This window comes from Diprion similis, chromosome 11, assembly GCF_021155765.1.
Source record: "Diprion similis isolate iyDipSimi1 chromosome 11, iyDipSimi1.1, whole genome shotgun sequence".
Taxonomy (NCBI): Eukaryota; Metazoa; Arthropoda; class Insecta; order Hymenoptera; family Diprionidae; genus Diprion; species Diprion similis.
In genome coordinates, this window is record NC_060115.1 from 1,896,445 (window position 1) to 1,919,233 (window position 22,789).

The following is a 22,789-nucleotide window of genomic DNA, read 5'->3' on the forward strand; positions in this document are numbered from 1 at the left end:
GAGGGAGAGAGGAGAGAAGAGTGGGCGACGGGGGGAGGAGAGGGGTGCGCGTGCGTAACACGCCCTGGCCACCTCGACTTCGCCGACGACGACGACGACGACGACGACGTGCCTTGATCTTCATCCGTCCCAATTTCCACCCCCGTGAAGACGGCGTGGTTGCCTCTCGTCTTACCGATGTTGTTAGGTACCCGCGTTTAGAAGCACTTAGCTGCCGTGCAGCAGGCCAATTCGATCTTTCGAATGAACCGAAGTCACCGTGTAAAATAAACGCCTTTACTTCTCGCCACCCCTCTTCCTCCCCCCCCCTCGAATTATATTTCACCACGCCACCCACGCCGATCGGATCGCTTATCCCTGTAGAAATATTCTTCGCCCTCGATTATCTCGCCGAAAGTCATTCCGTTATGCCACGATGAGATTCTTTTCTTTTCTTTTTTTTTTTTTTCTTCTTTTTCTACTTTTTTCAACCCCCCCCCCCCCCCCCCCCGGCAAAGTCGTGCCGATTTAACTCACCCCCGCACCCTCCTCCGCTTACTCGGTACCGCGGAGTGTGACTAATAGACTAATCGAGTTTGGCAGGCTGTCGATATTCTCAGGGAAAAATGATCCTCCCGACGACGGGCGTGCACCGCTTTCCTTCGCAACCCTCCGCGTAGGTACACGCTTAATAAGACTTTGGTGATACCGAGGCATTTCTCAATTCTGGTTAAACGACGCAGGATTGCATATAAATTTTAACCGTGACTACAAATTACTTTATTATTCCGTGATTCTCTCCTATATGGTCTCTCTGCCGTTCCTCTATTCCTCTTCCGCGGTTGAATTTAACCCGAGTTAATCCCCACGTGTGACACCCCTTCCCAGCACCTTCGTCCTTTGCCAGATTTCTTGAATATGCATAAAATAAATTAATGTCTAAGCAACCAAGTTAATTGCGTATCGCGAGCAGAGACGACTAGAGGACAACGCTGTGATAATTCAAGGCGAATCGGATTGCTGGAAAAATATATTCCGAATTTGTGAGAAGGTCAGATTTCCATCGTGGATCGAGAGCAGACCGCGGTATTCATTCCATCTAATTCGACGGTGGAGCGTACTTGGCAGCTACTAACCCTCCCCAGAAATTCATTTCTTCCGCTGGGTTGAATAAAAATCAATAATGGGAGCAGGATCATCTATAATACATATAAATATCGTATACGTGCAGGGAGACATGTGGGTTGGGGAGAAAAAAATTTTTGGACACCGGTACGTCTGTGACTATCCATCCGTGGCGGGTCTTCTGACTTGGAATATTCAGCGTATGATATCCGTAAAAAAGAAAGTGAAAAAAAAGTGAAATAAGGAAAGGTAGAAATAAATAAATATAGGCAGGGAATTTTCTCGGGGTTGCAGGTGGTCGGACAGAATTTCACCCCCTGTCACCTTCGTCCGCGCGGCCGGACGCGGGGTGAAAATTTATACGAAAACGTGCGCCCCGCAAAACTCGAGGGGGCTGCAGGCTATCAAACTCGCCCCAGGCTCTCCCTTTCGAAATTTTAATCCCGCGAATTCACACCGGTCAACATTTACCCTTGAACAAACACACCCGGCTTCGACGAACCTGCTTCGAATTCTATATTAACACCTTCGGGTTCGATTCTGTTTTCGCCGCGTTTGATACAGCCTGGAGTTTAATATTAGGGTGGGTCCAAAAAAATAAAGACTTTTTTTTTTGTTTCGTTAGTCACCGTGAAAATATCGTTCAAGATGACGGACAAAAAATTCTGAAAAAGTTTCAGCTCTTAATATTAATATTAAGAGGTGCCTGTTTGTGATTTTTCATTTCGAACGATCTACAAACTGAACGATCTACAAAAAAGGTCTCTTGAAATTTCTTCGTAAATCTACTGGTTCAAAAGTTGATAAAAATATAAATTTTATACAATAGTTTACGTTAAAAACTTATTTCTTGTAAAGTAATCGGAAATTTTAGGAATATTTTGATGTTTCAGTAAAGAAGATAACATGAACCTTAAAGAATATTATATTTTTTTCGTTTTTCAATCATTATTTCATAGTGGAAATGAAAAAAATCGTGAAATTTGACGTAACTAATTTTTAACCTTAAACAGTTTTTGAACCAGTAGATTTACGAAAAAAACGCAATAGACCTTTTTTGTAGATCGTTTAATTTCCTGCAAAAAAAAATTTTTCTTCTTTACGATACGCTAATCCGTTGTTGAGGAATAATATTCCAAAATAAAAAAAAAATTAAAATTTCCTCTTTTATTTAAACGGGAAATGGAAAATCGCCAACGAGCACCTCTTAATATTAATATCAATAGCTCAAACTTTTGCGGAATTTTTTTTTTTTTTCATCATCTTGAACGATACTTTCATGGTGACTGACGAAAAAACAGTAATTTTTTTGGCCCACCCTAATATATATATATATATATATATATATATATATATATATACAGTAGGGGAGGTTGAGGTAAGGGATATGATGGAGGAAAACTAGGATGAGATGAGGAGACAAACAAATGGGCAAAGTCGCTAGCTTACCAATCGAGCTTTTCCGAGGCGATAAATAAATCCGAGCTCGAAGGGTTTATCGCTCGACGTCACGATATCAACGAGAAATCCATCGTAACGAGCTTATGCCTCGTGTGCGTGTGTCTGTGTAACTACAGTTTCTGTGTTCGATCGTTATAAAAATCTTGTTATTTTTACGATCATCCGCAATACAAACCCCGTGATTGCAAATCGATTTATACGACGTAAAGGCGACGTGAACGTTCCTCTCTTCTCGCATCTTTCATTCCCGTTTTACCTTGCCTCAAATTTTCTCTTCCATTTTCCCCGCTACTCGTACACGAACTTTCACGTCTTTCCAAGTCCCGCATCGACGTTCGTTTAACTATGTTGATCGATCGGCGAAGTTGGATACTTCGGGCAACCAACCGGTCCCGCGGGAATATCGCGCGGGACAATTCCTAGGGAACGTAACCGATTCCCGGTTCTGTTTAACTATTCAAAGAACGGGATGCGACGCGGCCCGAGGCGCGTGTCGTAAAACAATAAACCAGGCGCGATGGAAATTCGACAAAACTCACCCTGGATGCAGGACAGGGTGGATCCGTGGCCCCCGCGGTTACCGAGAGTAAATATTCGGGAGCTGGGCAGTAATGTAACCCCTCACGGTGACGTCGAAAATCAACCCCTCGAGCCTTTTTTCCTCCGTGACGTAAAGAGCAAAGTTCGCGGAACGCCCGCGGCGCCGGGACAACTCGAGAAAATCCGCAGAAGGGTTTTTCCCTCTTTGGAACCTGCAATCTGCGGGCTTATGCATTAATTAATCTCTATGCATTGCTCCAGCCGCGCCGTTTCCTCGGCTCCAAACCCCCGCCGCCACCCCCAACCATCCCCGACTCGGAAATTGTTTCCTCATACGTTACGCGTTCGTCTTTCTCTAGGCGAGCTACACCAGCTCATCCCCATTACTCATCGATATCCTTCTCGGTCGTATATCAACGTTTCAACCCCTCCGCGCATGCTGTAAACACTTACCCGCCGGCTAGATTTGTCCGTCTATCTGCACGCCACGCGGTGGAAACCAACTCTAGGAAATTTGTTTGCCGAACATTCTCTCGTCTTTACTTCCGTTTTTATAATGCCTGCACAGAAATTTACGACCATTGGGAGGCGTGTCATTTTTTATTTATTTTTTCCTTTTTTTTTTTTATTATCATTCGTTAAACTCCCCCACGTATAATTTACTTGCCCGAGTTTTCCATTTCGTTGTTGGAAAATTTTCGTAATTATCATACTCAAGTTGAGAGCTCCTGATAATGCTGATGCCGATTCGATCCACACCGGGAAAATTAATGCCGGCTATATCGAAAACGTCCTCGACTTAGACGGATGGAAATAAGAAAAACTTTGAGGCGTGTCAACCTCCCTCTCGGGCGGGGTGCGAATTTCCCATTTACTCGGATAATTTCCAACGACTAACCGAACGTCTCTCGGTCAACGTGATAATTTGCGTCGGTCCGTCTTTTGCAGGGCTTCGACTCGGATTGCGCAACATGCAGGAAGCTTCTCGAACCCCCGGCCAACCAGGGATGCGTGTAAACTCCTGAAGGAGGTGAGGCGGGGGTGAGTCGCCGCGAATGAACCGGAGATAACGCTTTATAAACCCAGCGACCGATTCCCGAGGGTTCACGGGTCTGTGGATATCTTCCCTGTGGAGTATCGGATCAGATCCTTTCCGCCCTTGGCTCCGCCTAGACGGAGCGTCATTTCCGTGCGGGCAGGACAAACTTTAATAGGCAAGTTTCCGATAAAAATCCGGCTCGAGATTGAAACCAGGTCGTCGAAATAATTCAAGTGGGTAGGTAGGTGTATACAGAGCTAACTATATAGATATATACACGGTACAGGTCTGGTCGGGGAATCAGGGAACAAACAAACGGCGAATCCTCAAATAATTCACCCCGTGGGGCTTGCAGACTGGTTCTCAACGCATTTAATCCCATTATCGCAAACAAGTCCATGTCCATCGATCAGCGTGGCCTAGGAGCCGAAGGCGAGGCGAGAAACCTACGAGCGAACGAAAATCACGAATAGTCGTTTCCTCCGTGACATTCGTTTGTATTCGTACGATCATTCCTCGAGTATACGAATAACGAGGGAATTTTCTTCATCCCCTAATTATTTTATTCGCCAACCAAGCTGCCAGTAGTACCTCCATTCACTTATTATTAACAGCTCGTTGCGAGGAATCTTCGCACCACTCACCCTCCTCTGCATTCGCGGGGTGTGTTTTACGCCGGCTGGGTGCGTTGCCGAATCTACACACGCCTAGTCCAACCACCCTCGGGCTCTGTCGTATATCTTTACATATTGTTGGAGGAGCGGCGTAGCTTCACTCGAGTAAGTTAAGCGGATTGAAGTTTTCGCGTCGGGTGAAAGAAGGAGCGAGAGAGGAGCGGCAAAGTGACGGGCGAGGGGGTAGAGAGAGGGAGAGAAGCTTTCATTGAGGGGCGGGAGAACCGAAGAGGGAGAGAGAGTCGGCGGCTATCTAGGTGGCGCAGCTGGAGTCGAAAATCGATACCTATCTTCTCTGGCGGCTGGTTTGCAGTCACTGCCTCGTGTGCACGAGGCGAGCACCATTCCATGGTTGGCTTCGACGCGAAATGGAATGATATTGGCAGCGAGCACATCGGGGGGCACCACGTTCTCGTACATTGTACATAAATTGTAAACAACTATGGTACGTCCGACGGAGAGGGTGGAACCACTGCCTCGTCACTTTGAATAATATCGACGTTCTCTCAGAATTTTTGAAAAAACTGCACTTGTTTGAACGAGAGAGAGGATAAAAAAAAATTTGTCCTTTTTTTTGGTTACGTTCGGTTATTCTAGCCAGTTTATTGTTTTCGATCTGTTTCTTTGTTATCTTCAATCGGAGACAACCCGTGAACGATTCTACGTTTAGTCGACGAGACGATGTAGTTTCATCGTTCGATTGTACCGATTTTTATATTCTTATTATTGTTTGATTTTGTAACAAACTTGTCTCGTTTGTTGTGCAGTATGGTTTTGTGAACTACGCCCTGGAATTGCTGGTAGTGAAGACATTCGACACCGAAACATGGGAGATTATAAAGTACGTAATTACCGTCATGCACTTGCCAAATTTCAACCCCTTGTCAAATTTTCACGATGTCTGTGTGTCACTGTTTTTCTACAATTCCATTCCCACCCCTTCGCACGCGATGCACGAAACCAGACACCCTTGAATTTCGATGATGTCACCTACGAAGGAAATAAAATAGACGTTTTGTGTCTGTTTTTATTAAATTACATTTTTATCAAAGTTTTCATTACATCTGATTAAAACTTCACAGAGATATGAGATAGATGACGAGAACACGAGTTGAAACGACGCGACGGCACCGATTCGCAAGTTCCTCGGTCTTTATAAAAATTCAGTATTTATTAAATCCCGTGCGATATTCACTCGGAATTCATATCGTTATTATTATTATTATTACTATTTTATCCGTGAATTTTTCACCCCTCGTATTCACCGATAGTCGGATACAAATTAACGTCAATTAAAGTCTGGCGGATTGAGTAGGGGTATCCAGGCTCGCTTTGGTGGGTGTGACAGAAAAAAAAACAAAAAAAAACAGGAAAATTTGAAACGGCTTAGAAATTAGTTTATCGATATCGAAACTACAGGTATCAGCCGGCCTGTTGACTGCTCTACGTTGTTAAAGCGGTCCAGCCTCGTTTCCACCTCTAATTCAATACAAATTGAAAACGGAAATTGGCTTAGATGTAATCAAGATCGAAAGATGTCACTTGTACCAGGAGATAAAAATTCTTTCCGTCCTAAATCCCGAGAGTAAATAATGAATATCCCACGGTGACAACAATAACGATGGTAATTGATTGATAGACGAGAAATGAAGAACGTGCGTGAAAATGACATGAAAAACGAATGATCGTGAGTGTGACTAAATTTTCATGAATATTTCAAGATTAATATTCGAAGAAGTTTCTTTTCAAGTTCGTCTTATGAAAAAAATTTTAAATACATTTCTCCAACCGTCGCGCAACGCTAATTCAAGCACCGAATTCGATTTACTCTTTAAGGAGCTTTTAAAGTTGTTCGGAAAATCGTTCTTCGGTGAAATCTTGGCGTCTTTCCCTCCTTATCGTCACGCGCAGATCGGCTCTCCTGCAGCCGGTGTGATCTATGCATGGATTACGTTTGTAGGTTATTTAACACAGGCAAACCGAGTTACAGAGATCACGTCAACTCGTAATGTATCATGTATACAGCCTGCAAAAGGAGGTAGCTCGGTACAATCGACAGTATCCGCGAAAGCTCGAGTTGCGTGACAGATAAGTTTTAAGGAAGTAATAACTGTAGTGATAATAACATTAAGAGCAACGAGATTTTGGTGGGAAATATTTCGCCTCCCGACATGATCTGGTATCTATTTAAATATTTTACAATTTTAAAACCGTTTTGTCCGAGTAAACGCCGAACGAAAGATCGTTTTATAGAAAACTTTGTTACCTACCGATTGGGGAGGAATTTTTTTCGTTTGCAACAACCCGACATTAGCTATTTTATACTCGGACGTGTTTATTCGTTTAACTCAATTTCATAACTGCAGGAAGGACGCCGCCGTCAATATGGAGGGCCAGTTTTTGGTCCGGCAGATTTACGACGACGAGATTACGTACAATCTGATCGCAGCCGCGGTCAACCGCCTCAGTAGGTATTATCGATACATCTATGATCCTTCGGGGTATTGATACTTCATTGATAACCCTCGGCCCGATAAACGCCCGACTCCCTTCCAAATCTCCCCGGGGGGTCTTTTCTTCCCCTTTCTAATTACACCCCTGACGGTGAGGAAGAAAAGAGAATGAAATCGGAGTGGAGGGATCAGGGAATCGCGAAGTGCGGTTTGACTCGGGGATTTTTATTATTACATACTTATATATAATATACATGTATATACGAGGAATAAAAGAAGCTGAAAACAGTCTGCGCAATTTGTCAAAAAAGGAAGTAAGTTGTTTTTTTTTTTTTTTTTGTTTTTATTTCGTTTCTCTTTCGCATGCTATATAATACAGACCCGCATAGAGACCGTCAGATTATGCAAAATGTGATTTTTCCATTCCTTTCTGTCTCCCCAATTTGCACACGATTCATATCTCTGCATTTCGCGTTGTGCGAAATGAAAGTTCAGGGAAAAGCTTTAGCGGGGATGCCGAGTTATTTCCGGGGAATTTACTTCCCGACGTTTTACATTTCTTTGCTTTTTCATTCTATTACCTGTATCGTTATTATACATTATTTTTTTAACTCGATTTTGTCCCCTCTTGACTGCAAGGAAACTCGCGAGCGCAGAGTAAAAATCCTCCGCCATTTAGGTCGAGCAATTTAGGTGTACGCATGGAAGAATTATAGTGCCGGATTAAGTTATTACATTAATGAAATTGCCGTGTAATTTATTGCAGACATCCCGGCTAACGAAATACTCGAACTATTCGGTAAAATGTTCTTCGAATTCTGCCAGGATTCCGGGTACGACAAAATTCTACAAGTACTTGGCGCTACCCCGAGGGATTTTTTACAGGTAAATATTTCACCGCCACCCCCACCCCCCTTCCCTTACCTCTTGTACAGAAGACAGTAAAAGAAAAAGAAAAAAACGAGCGCAGAGGATAACGAAAAGTTCCCTCTTACACGATGAATTCCTCGCAACGTCGCGACGTCAGAGATCGTCAGACCGGATCAGCGGCACTTATTCAAATGCTGCGGTTTTTCCTACGCGTTTCACGCCAATCGAGTTTGTCCGTCGCTCTATATATATATATATATATACACACAAATCTACAATTGAAATACGTTTTTAATCCAATTTCCATATATACGGAATCCCCTCATATACGGGGACGAAATCCGCCATTTCTACGTCGCGCCACGTCGGATTTAGAGAGGGAATTTTCACCACCTGCAGCCGCTCGTTTCGCCTATAATGTATTCTACGTGTATTGTTTTTTTTTTCTTTGTTTATTAATTTTTCTCTTTTTTTTTTTTTTTTTTTTTTATTTGCCTCGTATTCATCCGCGATTTCCGCCTCTCTTTTTTTCTCCGAATTCAATATTCCTCCGAGTAACGATACGCCGTCAAGCCGTACATATTATACCATTTTGTATACGACAATGTGTATTATTACGGCGATCAAATTCGATTAAAATACAAAAACGCCACTTTTGTAACACACAGAGAGAGAGAGAGAGAAAGAGGGGGGGGGGGGGAAGGGGGGAGAAAACGTTAAAAAAATTCTAAAACTCCTTGCGATTTAGTCGCGAGGCGTGAAGCGACAATCCGTCAAAACGCGGGGAGCTCTCAAGGCGGGTTATAACCGGGTCGCGAATTTCCACCTACAAAGGGCTGGGGCACGTCTCTTTGCACGGGTGTAGTTAGTTGCGCGCGGGAAAAGGCGACGAGAGACGTGCTTTTGGCGGTGGAAAATACGGTTTATTATGCTGGAGAGAACAAAAAGCGAGGGAAGGGTGGGGGAGGAAAACTAGAATGAGGAAAGAGATGGGAGGAGGGATAAAAATAACATGCAATCCAAGAATTTGGACGCCCTCCACGACCACTTGGGCACGTTGTACCCCGGAATGAGGGCGCCTTCTTTCCGATGCACGGAGAGGCCTGAGGACGGGGCTCTCATCCTGCACTACTACTCGGACAGACCTGGACTCGAGCACATTGTCATCGGTATAGTCAAGGTGAGGTTCGTTGCTTCGCAAAAAGGGTGAGTTTAGGCCGTAGAGTACATTGGAGACATTTTTAGAACCGAGTGATAATACGATCGGGGCTTGGGAAGTTAGGCTTGAGTTAGTTCAGCTGAATTTTATCGCGATGTGAATTCTTGGTGTTTATTTTGGGGGAAAATAGTTGGAAAACTTGGAATTTTTCTTTTTTTTCATGGAGAATGATTTTGGAGTTTATTCTTGTTCGTAAAAAATTCTTGGAGTATGTTTCAATAGAGAAAATAAAAGCTTTTTAATAAACTTATTATCACACTTTTTATACAAGCAGCACAGAATTTTGAGCTAATCTGCGTCAAGATAATTAGAAAAGTGTCGAAAATGAACGAAATTTTGAATGTCTGGCGGTCGTTCGACGAAATGTTTCAAATTTTTTTGAAACAACCTGGAATTCATACCGTTTTGAGTTGACAGTCTGTATGAGAATCTCTTCTCATCATCAGCATAAGACCAAAAAAATTAGAAGCCCCAATTCTTTTTTATTTTCACCACAAATTTATCCACCCGACTGTTCTCCAACACGTGTCAAAAAATTTTCAGCAAAATTTGATCAAACTTCCTGAATTTTTTTCTTCAAACCCAAATACTGCCGTGATAATCTGATGCAGTGAGCGATGTTCCACTCTCCGCATCTTGCAGGTACACACTCGTCGGTTAATTTCCCATTAATTTGCATGAGGGGAAATTGACGTTGAATAAGGAATACCGGCTCGGAAGCTCCGCAGAGGGATGAAGTTGCCCGGGAACCGGCCGGTTTTCTTCCTCCTCTCAAGTCTCCCGATCCTCATCCATGCTGAAAATTTTCTCCTACATTAAGATTCGCTCCTCTCGAGGATTAAACCGGAAGTTCTTTTCACCCGACCCCCACCCCCTCCCCACCACGAACTTTAAATTTTCAAAATTCCGTACAATTAATGGGATGTAAACTTTGCTCAGACCGTGGCGAAGAAGCTGCATGGAACGGACGTCGACATGCGGATATTGAAGACGAAGAACGAGTGCGATCATGTCCAGTTTCTTATAACGGATTCCTCGACTCCGGGAGTCGTTTCAAAACCGATGATCGCCGAACTGCAAACTTTGTCCCGAGGTAAGTGGAGACCTGGTCCAGGACGAATTCCGCTGTCCTTTGTCAAGTTGTTTTTCACCGGTTTCTTTCCGTCTACTTTCTACCCTCTTGCATTATGCCGTACCGTCTGCAGAATTTTATTCAGCACGAAAGTTTCCCGGCAAGATTGTTTAACATATCCTGTTTACTCGGTGAGTTTTTGCCGCGAGCTTGCGGCTTTCGAATAGTAAGAAACTTGGCACGACGAAACTTCTGGTCGCTCTTTTCAAAAGTTAAAACTAGGACGGAAAATTCCGGGCGAACTATGATATCCTTGCGCTTGGTTTCACCGAATTTTCCTTTGTTTTTCGCGTCGCTTTTTAAAGCCTCATGAGACAGAGTCGCTGATCCCAAAAGGCGCCAGACAAGCGCCGACGCTTCGGTCTCATGATTTAAAACAATACCCTCGACTACAATTTCTGGGTAATTAGCTTCGCCGCTTAGCGATGCGATATCATCTTAATTCTTGGCTTTCGCAAATTTTACTTTATTGTAAGACAGGACAAGCCAAAAGCTCCCTCAAGCGCCGGCTGCAGAGACGTGGAATCTTATTATCCGAGTAATCTTGTGTGCATTGAACGAATCATTCAGACTCTCCGCGTGTAGAAGTGAAATTAGAGAGGGGAAAATGGGCTTCGGGCTTTATTGTTACATTGACGTAATAGCGGTGGTAATGATAATAACAACAACAACGAGAACCTTTCACGATTTCGACATACGCCCGCACCCTCGCGCTCTGCTCTGAAACATGGAAAACAATGGGGACAAAAAATATGTGCTTTTTATTTTATTTCAAAGCTTCGCAAATCCAGCCGACCTGCCACACGCCAAAATTTTGCGCAAGATAATAACAACAAGCCGAGGCACCGGGCAGTTTTCTCCCCCATTTTTAAAATTAAAACGGTTTTACATGTACGACTGACTTTACATTTGCGATGAAGTCCTTTCTCTCTCTCTCTCTCTCTCTCTCTCTGTCATCTTTTTAATTCCTTTTATTACGATCGAATTGTCATCGTCACCGGTATATCCTCATTAATATCGATTGGCAAAATTTTATCGTCACACGTTTAAACTTCCATCCATTGAAATATTCGACTCTGTATCGAACGAATAAAACGACTTGGTTTTCCGCAGGGTGATAAAAATTTTATTACACCTCCAGTGACCGTATAAAGTTTCCTTTTGTCGAGCGGCACTCTTCTGCAGATCTGCACTTCATAGACACCGTCGATGTTGTTCATTGATGTTGCAGAGCCCAGGGTTAGTCCAGCCACCTTTTGCCGGGTTTTTCCCTTTCATCTAATGTTCAACAGACAGCTGACGATTGTGCAAACCGGCAGCACCATCACCCGGGTCATCCCTCAGGTTTCGACTGGTAATTGCAAGCTGAACGACATCCTGCTAACCGTAAGTCTCACTATTCTCGTATTTGTTTCTCAACATCTCCCTTTTCTCTCTTCTCAATTTCCTTTTTCTTCCCCTACGGACGTCGAGTCCACCTCAGAAATTCGGGAGAGGATATTTCCGATATCTGTCAAGTCACGTGACACTTCATTACTCATTGCTTCGAGTTTCTTTGGATTAAACTAAGCCCGTTCGGTCCGGGTGATGTAACGTTGCGTTTTGCTTTGTCGACGTTTTTTTATTTTTTTTTATCGGTTTAACGAGTTTATCCAAGCCCCGTGGAATATTTAGGGATTAGGCACTTACTCGAGGGCTCTGAAATATTAGAAATCTGACGACGCCACGGGGACGAATGTTTGGAACTTAAAGAAATCACGAGAACCATTGGAATTTTTTGATTATACTCTGACTGTCCAGCCTTCTCCTTATATTCTCACTTCTCCTTTAGTCAATTCATTTTTCCAGGTCCGGCCCCACCTCGAGTTGACTTTTGAAAACATATTGTCACACATCAACACGGTCTACGTCTTGCGAACTAAAAATGGCGTGATGAGGGTCGAGGCAGCTGAGGAATTCTCGAACATGCGTCTTAAAGTGAGACTAAAACACGTCATGCTAACAATGATTCGAGTCTTTTCATGGGGGAAACCGTTTCAGTGGAGATGAGTGTTACAGGATTTTGGTGAATCAGTGCGAGGAATAGTCGCGAGTTCTTGCGGGTAACGAGAAGATAAAGAGAATTGAATTGAATTGAATTGAATTCAATTGAATTCGCCGGTTGGCGGCGGTAGTTTGAAGGGGGATAGAAAAATTACTGAAACGGTAACGCCGACTGCGTAATGCTAAATAACAAAGTCGAGTAATCGGAGTAATCGGCATTCGCTTTCGCTCGCAGGGCCAGATGCTTTACATCCCGGAAGCGGATCTGGTAACTTTCTTGTGCTACCCGAGCGTGATGAATCTCGACGATTTGACCAGGTAACGGTAATATTTATTTATGTTAGGTCATTCCTCGAGACAGCGCATGAATAAATTGTGTGTATAGAATTACGTCACCTTATACCATACACGCGATCTGTCTCTCACAGAGCTCGTAAGATTCCCCCAAACTTCTTCCTCCGGCTTATAAGATTCTCTTCCCCTGTTCTATCTTCGCACACGCACATTTTCTTCTTTTTTTTTTTTATCATTCTTTCGTATTTTTCTTTCATATCTTTCACGCCCGACTCGTTCCCTCCCAGGCTTTAAATCGCGAATAAATTACTGCGCTGCACCGAAACCGGAAGGTAGGTAAAACCTTCTCCGGAACGTTCGATAAATTTTACCCTTTATCACCGCACCTACCCTTCTCCCTTCATCTCTCGATTATACACGCATCAATTAAACCCTCCTTAGTCTGATTTCAGCCGGCCTTTGTTCCTCGCGTATGCCAAATCACGCAAAGCCTCGTAGTTGGCAAACGTTTGTTCATTTTAGTTATAGTCTGTTGAACCAGTCGCTGGTCTGTAATATGCCGAACTTGAAACTGTATTACCTTTGCTCAATTTTCCTCAGTATTCTCCGCAGTTCAGGGATCTCGTGTTGCCGTGAATCGAGGGGGAAAAATTGTTTCGCCCCTTTGAATTGGTTTCATAAAAAAAATATTTTTTTTACCACCGAATAAAATCCCTTACGCAGCAGTATATATCCCGGGTGAAATTTTTTTAGGATCAATTTTGCTGGTATAAGTTCTCTGAAAATCCTTTCCACCGTCCCGTGTTTTCCACTTTCTTTTTATTCTCTCACTTTTTACGTTTCTTCTTTTGCTTATATTTCGCATGAATTTCAGCCTGCGAATTTGAGTGATATAAAAAAATGAAGTTTTGGGGGGGAGGATTTGCCGGGAGGAAGAGGGAGGGCGAATTTGTCACGTAATATCAGGAGGGGTGAACGTCTACGTGACAGAGTGTGATACGGAAGTGAGTGGGGCGAAAGGGTGGAGGGCTGGTTGAAAATGGAAGAAAACAGCCTGACGAACCTTTTGAATGGTTCCTGAGATCTCGTCATCGCTCCCTCGAACTTTCCGCCTTTCGTGTGAATATCCCTTTTCTCAAATATATTATTTCTTATTTTCCGAACGAGAAAATGGCTCGCCAAGCTTCACGCGCTTATTTTACGTCTCACCAGTCGTGAGCGTAACTATGAAGGTATTTACCTCGAGCCCCTCACGGGACATAACTCACCCTGAGATATGTCGTTTAATTCCATTGTTTCTACGGGGTGAAGTACCCCTCTGTCGACTCGCGAGAGCTTGTAACTCCCCCATACCTGCCCCTCGCTACCTCTCTCTATCTCTCTCTTTCTGTCTTCTCTTCTCTTCTTCTCTTTCTCTATCGATCCCTCCTTGCAGTGCAAGAAACGCCTTTGTTTCACTCGGTTCTTTCCAGGGGGCGACTTTTAGTGCAGAAGGAAACGAGCCCCGTATCAGCCCTTTGGCTGCAGCGAGAAATATTTGCCTCTGACACGCGATGTTCACCTGGTTTTTACTGCGCCAGCTGTTTTAGGGAGCAGGAATTTCGCCCGGAGACGAACCGTGAATTTTCATCCCTTCGATACCCGGCAAAAATTTGTCGACGACAAATCGGGCGGTTTCGATAACTCGCCCTTTTTCTTTCACCCCGTATTATCTTCAAATCGATTGTTCGCGCTTGCACTTTCCTGGGAACCTTTCGGCAAGCTTCTAGAACATTTTCACCCCCGATAAGGTCTCTTATCTCCCTCGGCGACCCGCGAGCAGTGAAATATGCTTCACCGGCCACGACCGAGTCTTAAGGCAAATCTGTACCTTCGAGATAATTTTCCCTACACTTTGTGCACCTGTTTATACTGTACAGGTTATGCATACGTATACACCTCCTTTATCTCTTTCTTTCCTCTTTCGCCCCTTCTTCGTAGCGAGTAATTTCCCTGGCACTCGTAGCTTTCCCTGGAGGGATTCGTAATTAGCGTCTCGGTACGCAATTATTATCAAATTACCTCGCAGGTCTCGTCAAACAGACGCAATTGTTCTCATCTCATTAACCCTTGCTATGCTTTAGCTTGTCTGTAGGCATATTTTGCATTATTCTGGTCTCTCTGAATAATTCGTGAATCAGGGATGACCGAGTTTCCTCAACGCCTTCCAAAAGCCTATAGGTATAGAAGAAAAAAAATCGTCGCTTCCAAGGAAGGTGATTTTTTCCAACCGACTCTGGGAATAAAAAAAATCCAAAGAATCGAATTTCGCTTTGAAACAAAGTCTATATAACCGCCCAGAAGTTGAACTACCTTATTTGTTTGTCTGTTTTCATCCCTGAGAACATTGCAGTGACGCAGATCTGATTTCATAGTAAAACTTTCTCTCTTTTTTCGCTTCATGTTTTTTTCATCTCCAAGTCTCTCTCAGTTCACTGCGAAATGGGTCAAAGAATCGAGCGAAAAACAACGCTGTAGTCGTACGATGAAGAGTTTTTTTCCCTCCCCCTCGATATGTATACGTACCTATATCTGTTCTTTATGGATATTCAATGACGATTTTATCGTACCTCGACGGGACAGACAGACGCCAGCTTCACCCTCGCAGTTGAATTTCATCCCCTACCAAAGTGAACATTATTTCTCCATGTCCCGTGATGGTAGTAGACGGTTTTTTCTACGGGTCACCCGTACAAGTGATTTGCTCGAGAACTCGTCTTGTTCCTTCAGGCGTGGACTCTATCTCAGCGACATCCCCCTTCACGATGCTACCCGGGATCTCGTCCTGATGTCCGAGCAGTTTGAGGCCGACTACAAGCTCACCAGGAACCTTGAACTGCTGACGGACAAGCTTCAACAGACGTACCGTGAGCTGGACGGCGAAAAGCAGAAGACCGACAGGTGAGAATTTGTCAAGGATTCGAATCACGTGACCTGGTTTCTCATTGTTTCCATCCTTTGTGACAGGCTCCTCTACTCCGTACTGCCGATATCGGTGGCCAGCGAATTGCGACACTCGCGACCAGTTCCAGCCAAAAAGTACGACTGCGTGACGCTGCTGTTCTCAGGAATCGTTGGATTCGGTGCCTACTGTGCTGCCCACACGGATTCCAGCGGGGCTATGAAGATAGTCAACATGCTGAACCAACTCTACATCGCCTTCGACGTGCTTACGGACCCGAAGAAAAACCCAAACGTCTACAAGGTGCGATTATTACCTCTCGTGCAAAACCCCGGCTTTGTTACGGTATGGTAACTTGTTGAAATGATTGTCGATTCGGTTACACGAGGGAAACTTTACAGCGTCTGTAATTAAACGCAACGTGCTTCTAATTGATGCATTTAACTATATACTCTGAGAAACGGACGCCAAGACTGATATATACCGAACCAGTTGCGTTGATGTGAGACCGGCAAATTAACCACTTATTGCCCAGCAACACAACACGCGGTTGGTTCTGCCACTTGGTATTAAGGCAACCGTACCTACGTCGATATATATAACTTGACTCGTGAATGGTGCTCCATCGACATTTCGTGTTTGGGTACAGTAATCGAAGCATGTCTCGGTTACGAATTGTCACGCTGTTGAATCGAGGGCTTGATGGAGGAGCGGGATGAATGATTACAAAAGGCCTCCAATTTACCAAAAAATTCCACACCATGCTTTCTTATTCGTACCAATCATCACCCTTGTAACGAAATGTATAACGAAAGTAGCGACGCTCATTTCCAACCTGTTCAATGCCTCCGTCAGGTGGAGACTGTCGGTGACAAGTATATGGCAGTCAGTGGATTGCCGGAGCCGTGTCGAAGCCACGCTCGCTGCATCGCCAGGCTGGCCCTGGACATGATGGATCTGGCAGCGGACGAAGTTCAAATCGACGGGGAGCCGGTGGTGAGCATTTTCTGTTTTTATTATCATCATTCCCGAAGCGCGGGCGGCAACTCGTTGAAATATTCATTTGGCTGTCGCTCGAAGAAAAGCCACCCCGACGATCAGATCGTTCTAGGATACGGATTTCATTTCCGTACATTTTCTTACCACCGTCAAAGTTTTCCTCTAGCTTGTATTTATTTGCATTACAGAACTCTCGCCCATCGAGTTTCTGTCAATTCCAATAGATCGGAACTTGATATATGCTCACAAGTTTCTGCCTAATGTTTACACTCAATTCATAAGGTTTTATGTTCGGTTATGATTAACGATTTCAGGGTAGTTAAAGTTGGCTCACTGTAGAAGTGGCGTCTTTCTTAGAGCGATCGACTTTCCTTCACTTTCCTTGTCAACGTGTTTCTCAAGTTTCGCACAAAGAGAACAGATTTGTTTTTTTTTATACGTTTTGACTTAAATTTAGATACAGAATATGTGCAACCTCTGGTGCTTCAAAAAGCACGTAATTCTTTCGTAGATCAGGGTTGATTGATCGGTTGATATAAAAATGTAAAGAAAAAAAAAGAGTGAACGGTATAAATGATGAATCGGAAAGCTTTTTTGTAATTATTGTAGGGAAGCTTTTCAGTCCGGAAGGAAAGATTGCGAATATGAGATTTCGAGGTAAACGAAGTGTATTTTTAGGTCGCCAAAAGTTCGACGGTGGAGAAGGGCTTTGATCGAGCAATTAAAATCTTGAATACATAACGGACGATAAGTCAGGCAGCCCGCCGAGTTAAAGGTCTGCCTGTTATTAGCAACCCCCGCAGTAGTATAGCTGTATAACGATGGGAGGAAAGAACCGAATGAAAAACGATTGTTCAATTTGCAGAAAATTACAATCGGGATTCACAGCGGGGAAGTCGTCACCGGTGTAATTGGGCATCGAATGCCGAGGTACTGTCTCTTCGGTAATACCGTTAACCTCACCAGTCGGACCGAAACTACAGGGGAACCGGGAAAAATCAACGTGTCGGAGGACGCATACAGGTATGTATAGTACATGACGAACATCGAATTCACTCAGCGACACTCACACCCGCTAATTGGCAGGCTTTTCCGAATCAATGAATCCAGGGCGCGGGTTATGTTCCGTCTGATGAATAACCACGGATGATAATTTATTGTCAAATCCCACGGTACACACGGCTCGACGGCAGTACAATAATTTATTCATAAAACTAGAGTGTTCGCGACACGATCCGCGCCTCGTCACCGCCAAACAATGCTGATCCCTCGATCAGGAATTCCGACTGTCAGTCGGCGAGGAGGTCCAGGTACTCCCGGAGGGATTGGGGTATTCTAAGTTCCTTAATCCCGTGGGGGAGGGCCCAGTTGTCGAAGAGCGACTGTCGCACTCGACATCTGCAAAGGTGTTTCAACTCGGGTGGAGACACGCCGCTTCGTTCGGGGGGCACCAGATTGCTCTCGACGAATTTCGGGTATTGATCGTAGAGCGGAACCGTCTCCACCCCGCTCCGATCGGCGATGTGACTCGGGGTATTGACCCTGACCAGAGGTACCGTCCGCAGAAGCACCCTCAGACAGGCGACCAGCTGAGCCGGATATTGACCGGGCTCCACGTCCAGCTCCGAGAATTTGTTGAGGATCATTTCGAGCGGGGACGGAGATAATCCGTCGGCGCAACTGGACGCTCCGTACCTCAGGAGGAGCAGCAGGATATCCGGGCTTCCGAGCTGGATGACAACCCGGATGGGAAGGGCTTGCCCGTAGGACTCCATTGGGACGTCGACGAAGCGACACTTGCCGGTCGAAGCGGGACTCGAGTAAAGGAGCCGGCCGGAGTTGGCGTGATCCATGAAGTAGATCAAGGCTCTGATGTTCTCCTCGCGGTCCTCGAAGTCGCTCTTCCACCCCGACAGGAAATGCGTCACCCTGGTACCGAATATCGCTCCGACGAATATCCTCTCGAAGGTCTTCTCGCAGTAGAATATGTCGTTGAGCAGCCGTGAGACTATCTCGTTATTGCGTAGCTCCCAGTCGAAGCAGAGCTTCATCGCTATGTACAACACGTTGTGGAACTTCCCCAGAAGACAGATCGACCCGTTCTCCACCAGCGTCAGGTTGTGGTAACGCAACGCCGCCAGGACCGCCCTCTCGCACACTTCCGTGTTCTCCAGCTCCTCACCTGGGGCAAGAAGAGTCCTTTGATGCTGGTTTCGAGAAATCGAGATTTCCCGAAAGTTTTTTTTTTCTTTGTTATCGGTGGGGTGAGAGGAGCACGACGGTTGATGCGGATATTCTTACCTTAGGTATTCTTCTTCTTTTCTCTCTTTTTTTTTTTTTTGTTCTTTTACTTACCTTTGGCACAGCCTTGGATAATTGCAGTGAAGTAATTGACTAAGGCACGTCTTTTGTACCGGGATAAAAGGCTGCTGCGTTCCATTTCGGAGAATATTTGATCAAAGTAACAGTCGATAACCACCTCCATTATTTTTTTCCCCGTCGTTTGAACAGCCGGATGAGATCAAAAGAAACGAATTAAAAATTGACGGGGTCGGGAAGGCGAGCAGTTGTGAAGAAAAAAACACGCGGTTGACACGACGGAGGACAGCGTGAATTTGCCGAGGGAACTTCTGTCCGTGGAAGAGTGAAAAGCTGGGTAAATTCGATTATACTTAGGGATGTATTTAGCCGGCTTCACGCCTGCAGTTCTCGCTCGCTCATCGTATTACACGGCTCGATATCACGTGACTCTCGCTTTCCGCGTATCAGGGGTGAAAAGATATATACCATTTTGTTTACCGTTTGTTATTTATTTCAATCCAGTATTTCACGAAAGGGAAAATTATATTTTCACATTTAATTTTCATTCCGAGTATTCAAACGAATGTTTAGCTACTAAGCGTGAAAGAAACGTTGAAAAGAAAAAGAAAAGAAAATCATTGATACGGTTACGGCGCAAAACGTTGTGGAAAATATTTTTTCCTCGACTAATTATAGAAGGCTTTGATCTCGTTGTAATTAACCAACTCACCGAGCGAGGACCGTTAAATTAAATACCTACCGGCGATTTTGCATCAACCCAAAAGTTTGAGACACGTTAAACGACGTAGCTTGGCTACCATATTACCTGCAATAACGAGTAAAAAATGATACAGATCGAAACTGCGTCTGTATACGTGTATACAGCACGCATGGTCAGGTACAGTTGATGAAGATTTTATTTTTTTATTTTTATCTTTCGTGCCAAATGAGTATGAACAGATCGAATCCTGGAGTTGATGAGATACAGGAGTAACGGACAAGCCTCGAAATGTCATAAGAATAATGACTATACTAAAGGCTTTATTGCCAACGTTTCAGACTCGTTCTAGATTACCATTATTATTATATAAAGTTTATCAGAGCGAATCTCGTTATGAATATGTATCGATGATTTCTGACAAAGATACGTATCATCTCTCTGGTGACACGCAACGTCTGGATTAGATCCGTCAAATCAACCCCGTTGAAGTGTTCGGAGGTACTTCTGATCCGCGTGATGGACGTACTCGGCGATAACCAAGTTTCTTGGGACGTCACGCAAGAGCACCTTGGAGTCACAATTACTTTCTGACGAGCTCGTGCCGAGATATTATGAATACGGTTTGTTAAGGTCCGGGAACCGGCTGCGCCGGAAATTGGCCGAGCCTCTGGCGTTTCGTTTCGTAAATTGCCCCGAAGCAGCTGTGCTCTGGATGGTGTGAGCTGCGCAAGATTTGAGTTTTGGAAAAAGGTGCAGGTACCTGCATGGAAGTAGGGAGTATTTTGAACTTTGGACCGTGGTCGAAACGGTGGCTTTCTTATCGGCGTACCTACTTTGTTCCAGATACCTTTGCATGCCGGAGAACCAGGACCCGCAATTTCTTCTGGAATACCGTGGGCCAGTGACCATGAAGGGGAAATCGGATCCAATGAACGTCTGGTTTCTTACCAGAGAAAGGGAGCTCGCAGCGTAACTCATGTCTTCAAGGAAAACTGTGTATACTTGTACTCGATCACGCCGTTACTTATTCATTTTCAAAAGATTCTCGAAATAGCAATAACCACACGCGTTAACGACCTACATATATACATACACACTTAAATATAAATTATATTAATATATACAAGATAACTGATGGGTAGGCCTAATAGTGAAATGTAATGATAATGTATACAAATAAATATCGCTGTTAAATATAGTTGCGATAACCGCGTTGGTCCTAAATTAAAAAATTAAAAAAAAAAAAAAACCGTTCATCGTAAAGTCGAATTTGGGCCGGTTCGATACGCGCCAACAGTTGAATGTTTTAACATCGTTCTATCTCTTGTGAGCAGGAATCTAAGCGTACTAGGCAATCTCTATTCTTAATGCAAATCAGGAAAGCCTTGTAACACTATTGTTGTTATCATACCATAATCATCATCATTATATTCAAGCGATGATCAGTAGTTCCCAATGTTGCTGTTGCTGTTGCTGCACTGAAATCACTATACTCACCGTCAGCGACAATTAGAATTACTAAGAACTCGAGAGAAACGATGACTACGACAACGAGGGGAAGGAGGAATGGTTTGCACAGCTTTCTTTCTTTCCACGAACTGATACTGATGAGCCAGCAAAAATTAACGATTCGTCGCGAGTCTTCGATCCGCTGCTCGCTGCTGCTGCTGCTGCTGCTGCTGCTGCTGCATGCAGGACTGAAAAATAAAATACAGTATGAAAATTCATTCCACAAATCATTGATTGCCTTTGATCGTTCGATTCTTCGATGGAAAAGATTTGAAAAAGCGAATGCATCACTGCACCAAACCCCAAACGCTTCGAAATTCTTCGGCCTGTCAGCAGAACGTGCATCGACATACCTGAAATCGAGGAGACGAAGAGCGAGCAAGTTAGTCAGAGAGTAACTTAACAAGTAAGTAAGTTCAAAAGCCAAGAAACAAGTCTCGTCTGGCCCCTGAAAAGAAAAAGTGTAAACATCGGACAGACGACGGTGCTAAATAAGCAATGAAAATAGTGCAGCTCATTAAATTGAGCGATGTGTGCCGAGCATACGTAGCTGCACAGTTGAAAAGGATATCAAAAATGCAGAGTCAGAAGGAGAAAGAGAGAGGGAAAGAGAGAGAGAGAGAGAAGACTGACTGCAGCTATGTGCCCTGCAGGAGAGGAAAAAATAATGATGATTCAAAAAGAGCCGAGGCAAGGTGGAAAGGAGGAAAAAAAAGGAGAAACAAACACGAGGTCCCCACTCGATGCAGGAATGCGGCGAGCTGAGGGAGTGTAACGGAACCTGTTCTAGTCGTGTTCTTCCTCTTCCGTGTCTCCGTCCGTGGGCAAGGTCAACGTAACGAATCCGCTCAACGATTTCATCCGATCGGACCACAGGTGCTGGGCTCGACCTGCTCGATGACTTTGAAGGCTCAGCGTCTCCGTTGACTGTAAGGTTAAGAACGAACGCCGATGAGAGAGGACGAGGTCCTGGACGAGGACTGCGTACCTGGAGTCCAGCGATTTCTGCAGGTGTACAGGTAACGCAGATATCGGCGTCTCGTCCGTCCCTGGAGGTGTATTCAAACGACAAGCCGGAGGAGACGATGCTTGGCGAGTCGTCAGAGGACGCCACAGCCTTCTTACCGAACCGAAAACTCGCTTCGGTACCATCGAGCCAAGGGAAAGGCGAAGGAAGGAGAACCACGGACGGCAGTCACGAGGATCGACTCGACTGGGTTCCCCACCCGAGAAATAAGGCTATTGGAGAAGGAGTGAATCGCGGGCCGATCGCACTCTCTGGTAACAGTTTACGGACAACCGCTAGAGCCGAGCGTTCTCTCAGTGTCTTAGGTGTTCTATCGTCCTTTTTGCGCCGCGTGGATACATATATATATATACATATATACATATAAATACATACACACATTATATATACTAGAATACATATATATATGTATGTATATATTTTTTTTTTCTCTCACCGCCGATCGGAGTATCGCGAACGGTA

At 44.4% G+C, this 22,789-nt stretch overlaps 2 protein-coding genes across 2 annotated transcripts in view; one reads left to right on the forward strand and one right to left on the reverse strand.

The window, feature by feature from the left end:
• Positions 1–22,789, forward strand: part of LOC124412724 — an 84,382-nt gene that overhangs the window by 38,981 nt on the left and 22,612 nt on the right. Inside the window, exons 2-18 of the mRNA XM_046892846.1 lie at positions 5,586–5,659; positions 7,185–7,285; positions 8,038–8,156; positions 9,166–9,321; positions 10,300–10,453; positions 11,724–11,878; positions 12,341–12,469; positions 12,771–12,853; positions 15,599–15,769; positions 15,836–16,073; positions 16,626–16,766; positions 17,635–17,792; positions 20,635–20,760; positions 21,126–21,142; positions 21,241–21,360; positions 21,569–21,628; positions 22,177–22,632. Coding sequence (XP_046748802.1) covers positions 5,586–5,659; positions 7,185–7,285; positions 8,038–8,156; positions 9,166–9,321; positions 10,300–10,453; positions 11,724–11,878; positions 12,341–12,469; positions 12,771–12,853; positions 15,599–15,769; positions 15,836–16,073; positions 16,626–16,766; positions 17,635–17,792; positions 20,635–20,760; positions 21,126–21,142; positions 21,241–21,360; positions 21,569–21,628; positions 22,177–22,632 — 2,458 coding nt within the window. The remainder of the gene's footprint in view (positions 1–5,585; positions 5,660–7,184; positions 7,286–8,037; positions 8,157–9,165; positions 9,322–10,299; positions 10,454–11,723; positions 11,879–12,340; positions 12,470–12,770; positions 12,854–15,598; positions 15,770–15,835; positions 16,074–16,625; positions 16,767–17,634; positions 17,793–20,634; positions 20,761–21,125; positions 21,143–21,240; positions 21,361–21,568; positions 21,629–22,176; positions 22,633–22,789) is intronic.
• LOC124412601 lies at positions 17,891–19,391 on the reverse strand. The gene is made up of 2 exons (XM_046892613.1): positions 19,125–19,391; positions 17,891–18,951 (listed from the first exon to the last, which is right to left on the reverse strand). The coding sequence occupies exons 1-2, from the start codon at positions 19,252–19,254 to the stop codon at positions 18,059–18,061; spliced, it is 1,023 nt and encodes a 340-aa protein (XP_046748569.1). The 5' UTR covers positions 19,255–19,391; the 3' UTR covers positions 17,891–18,058.

Excerpts from the sequence above, each read along its gene's own strand:
- LOC124412601 (XM_046892613.1), bottom strand. The coding sequence starts at position 19,254 with ATGGAGGTGGTTATCGACTGTTACTTTGATCAAATATTCTCCGAAATG. Across the intron at positions 18,952-19,124 it reads TATCCAAGGCTGTGCCAAAG|GTGAGGAGCTGGAGAACACG; the intron begins GTAAGTAAAAGA and ends TTCTTGCCCCAG.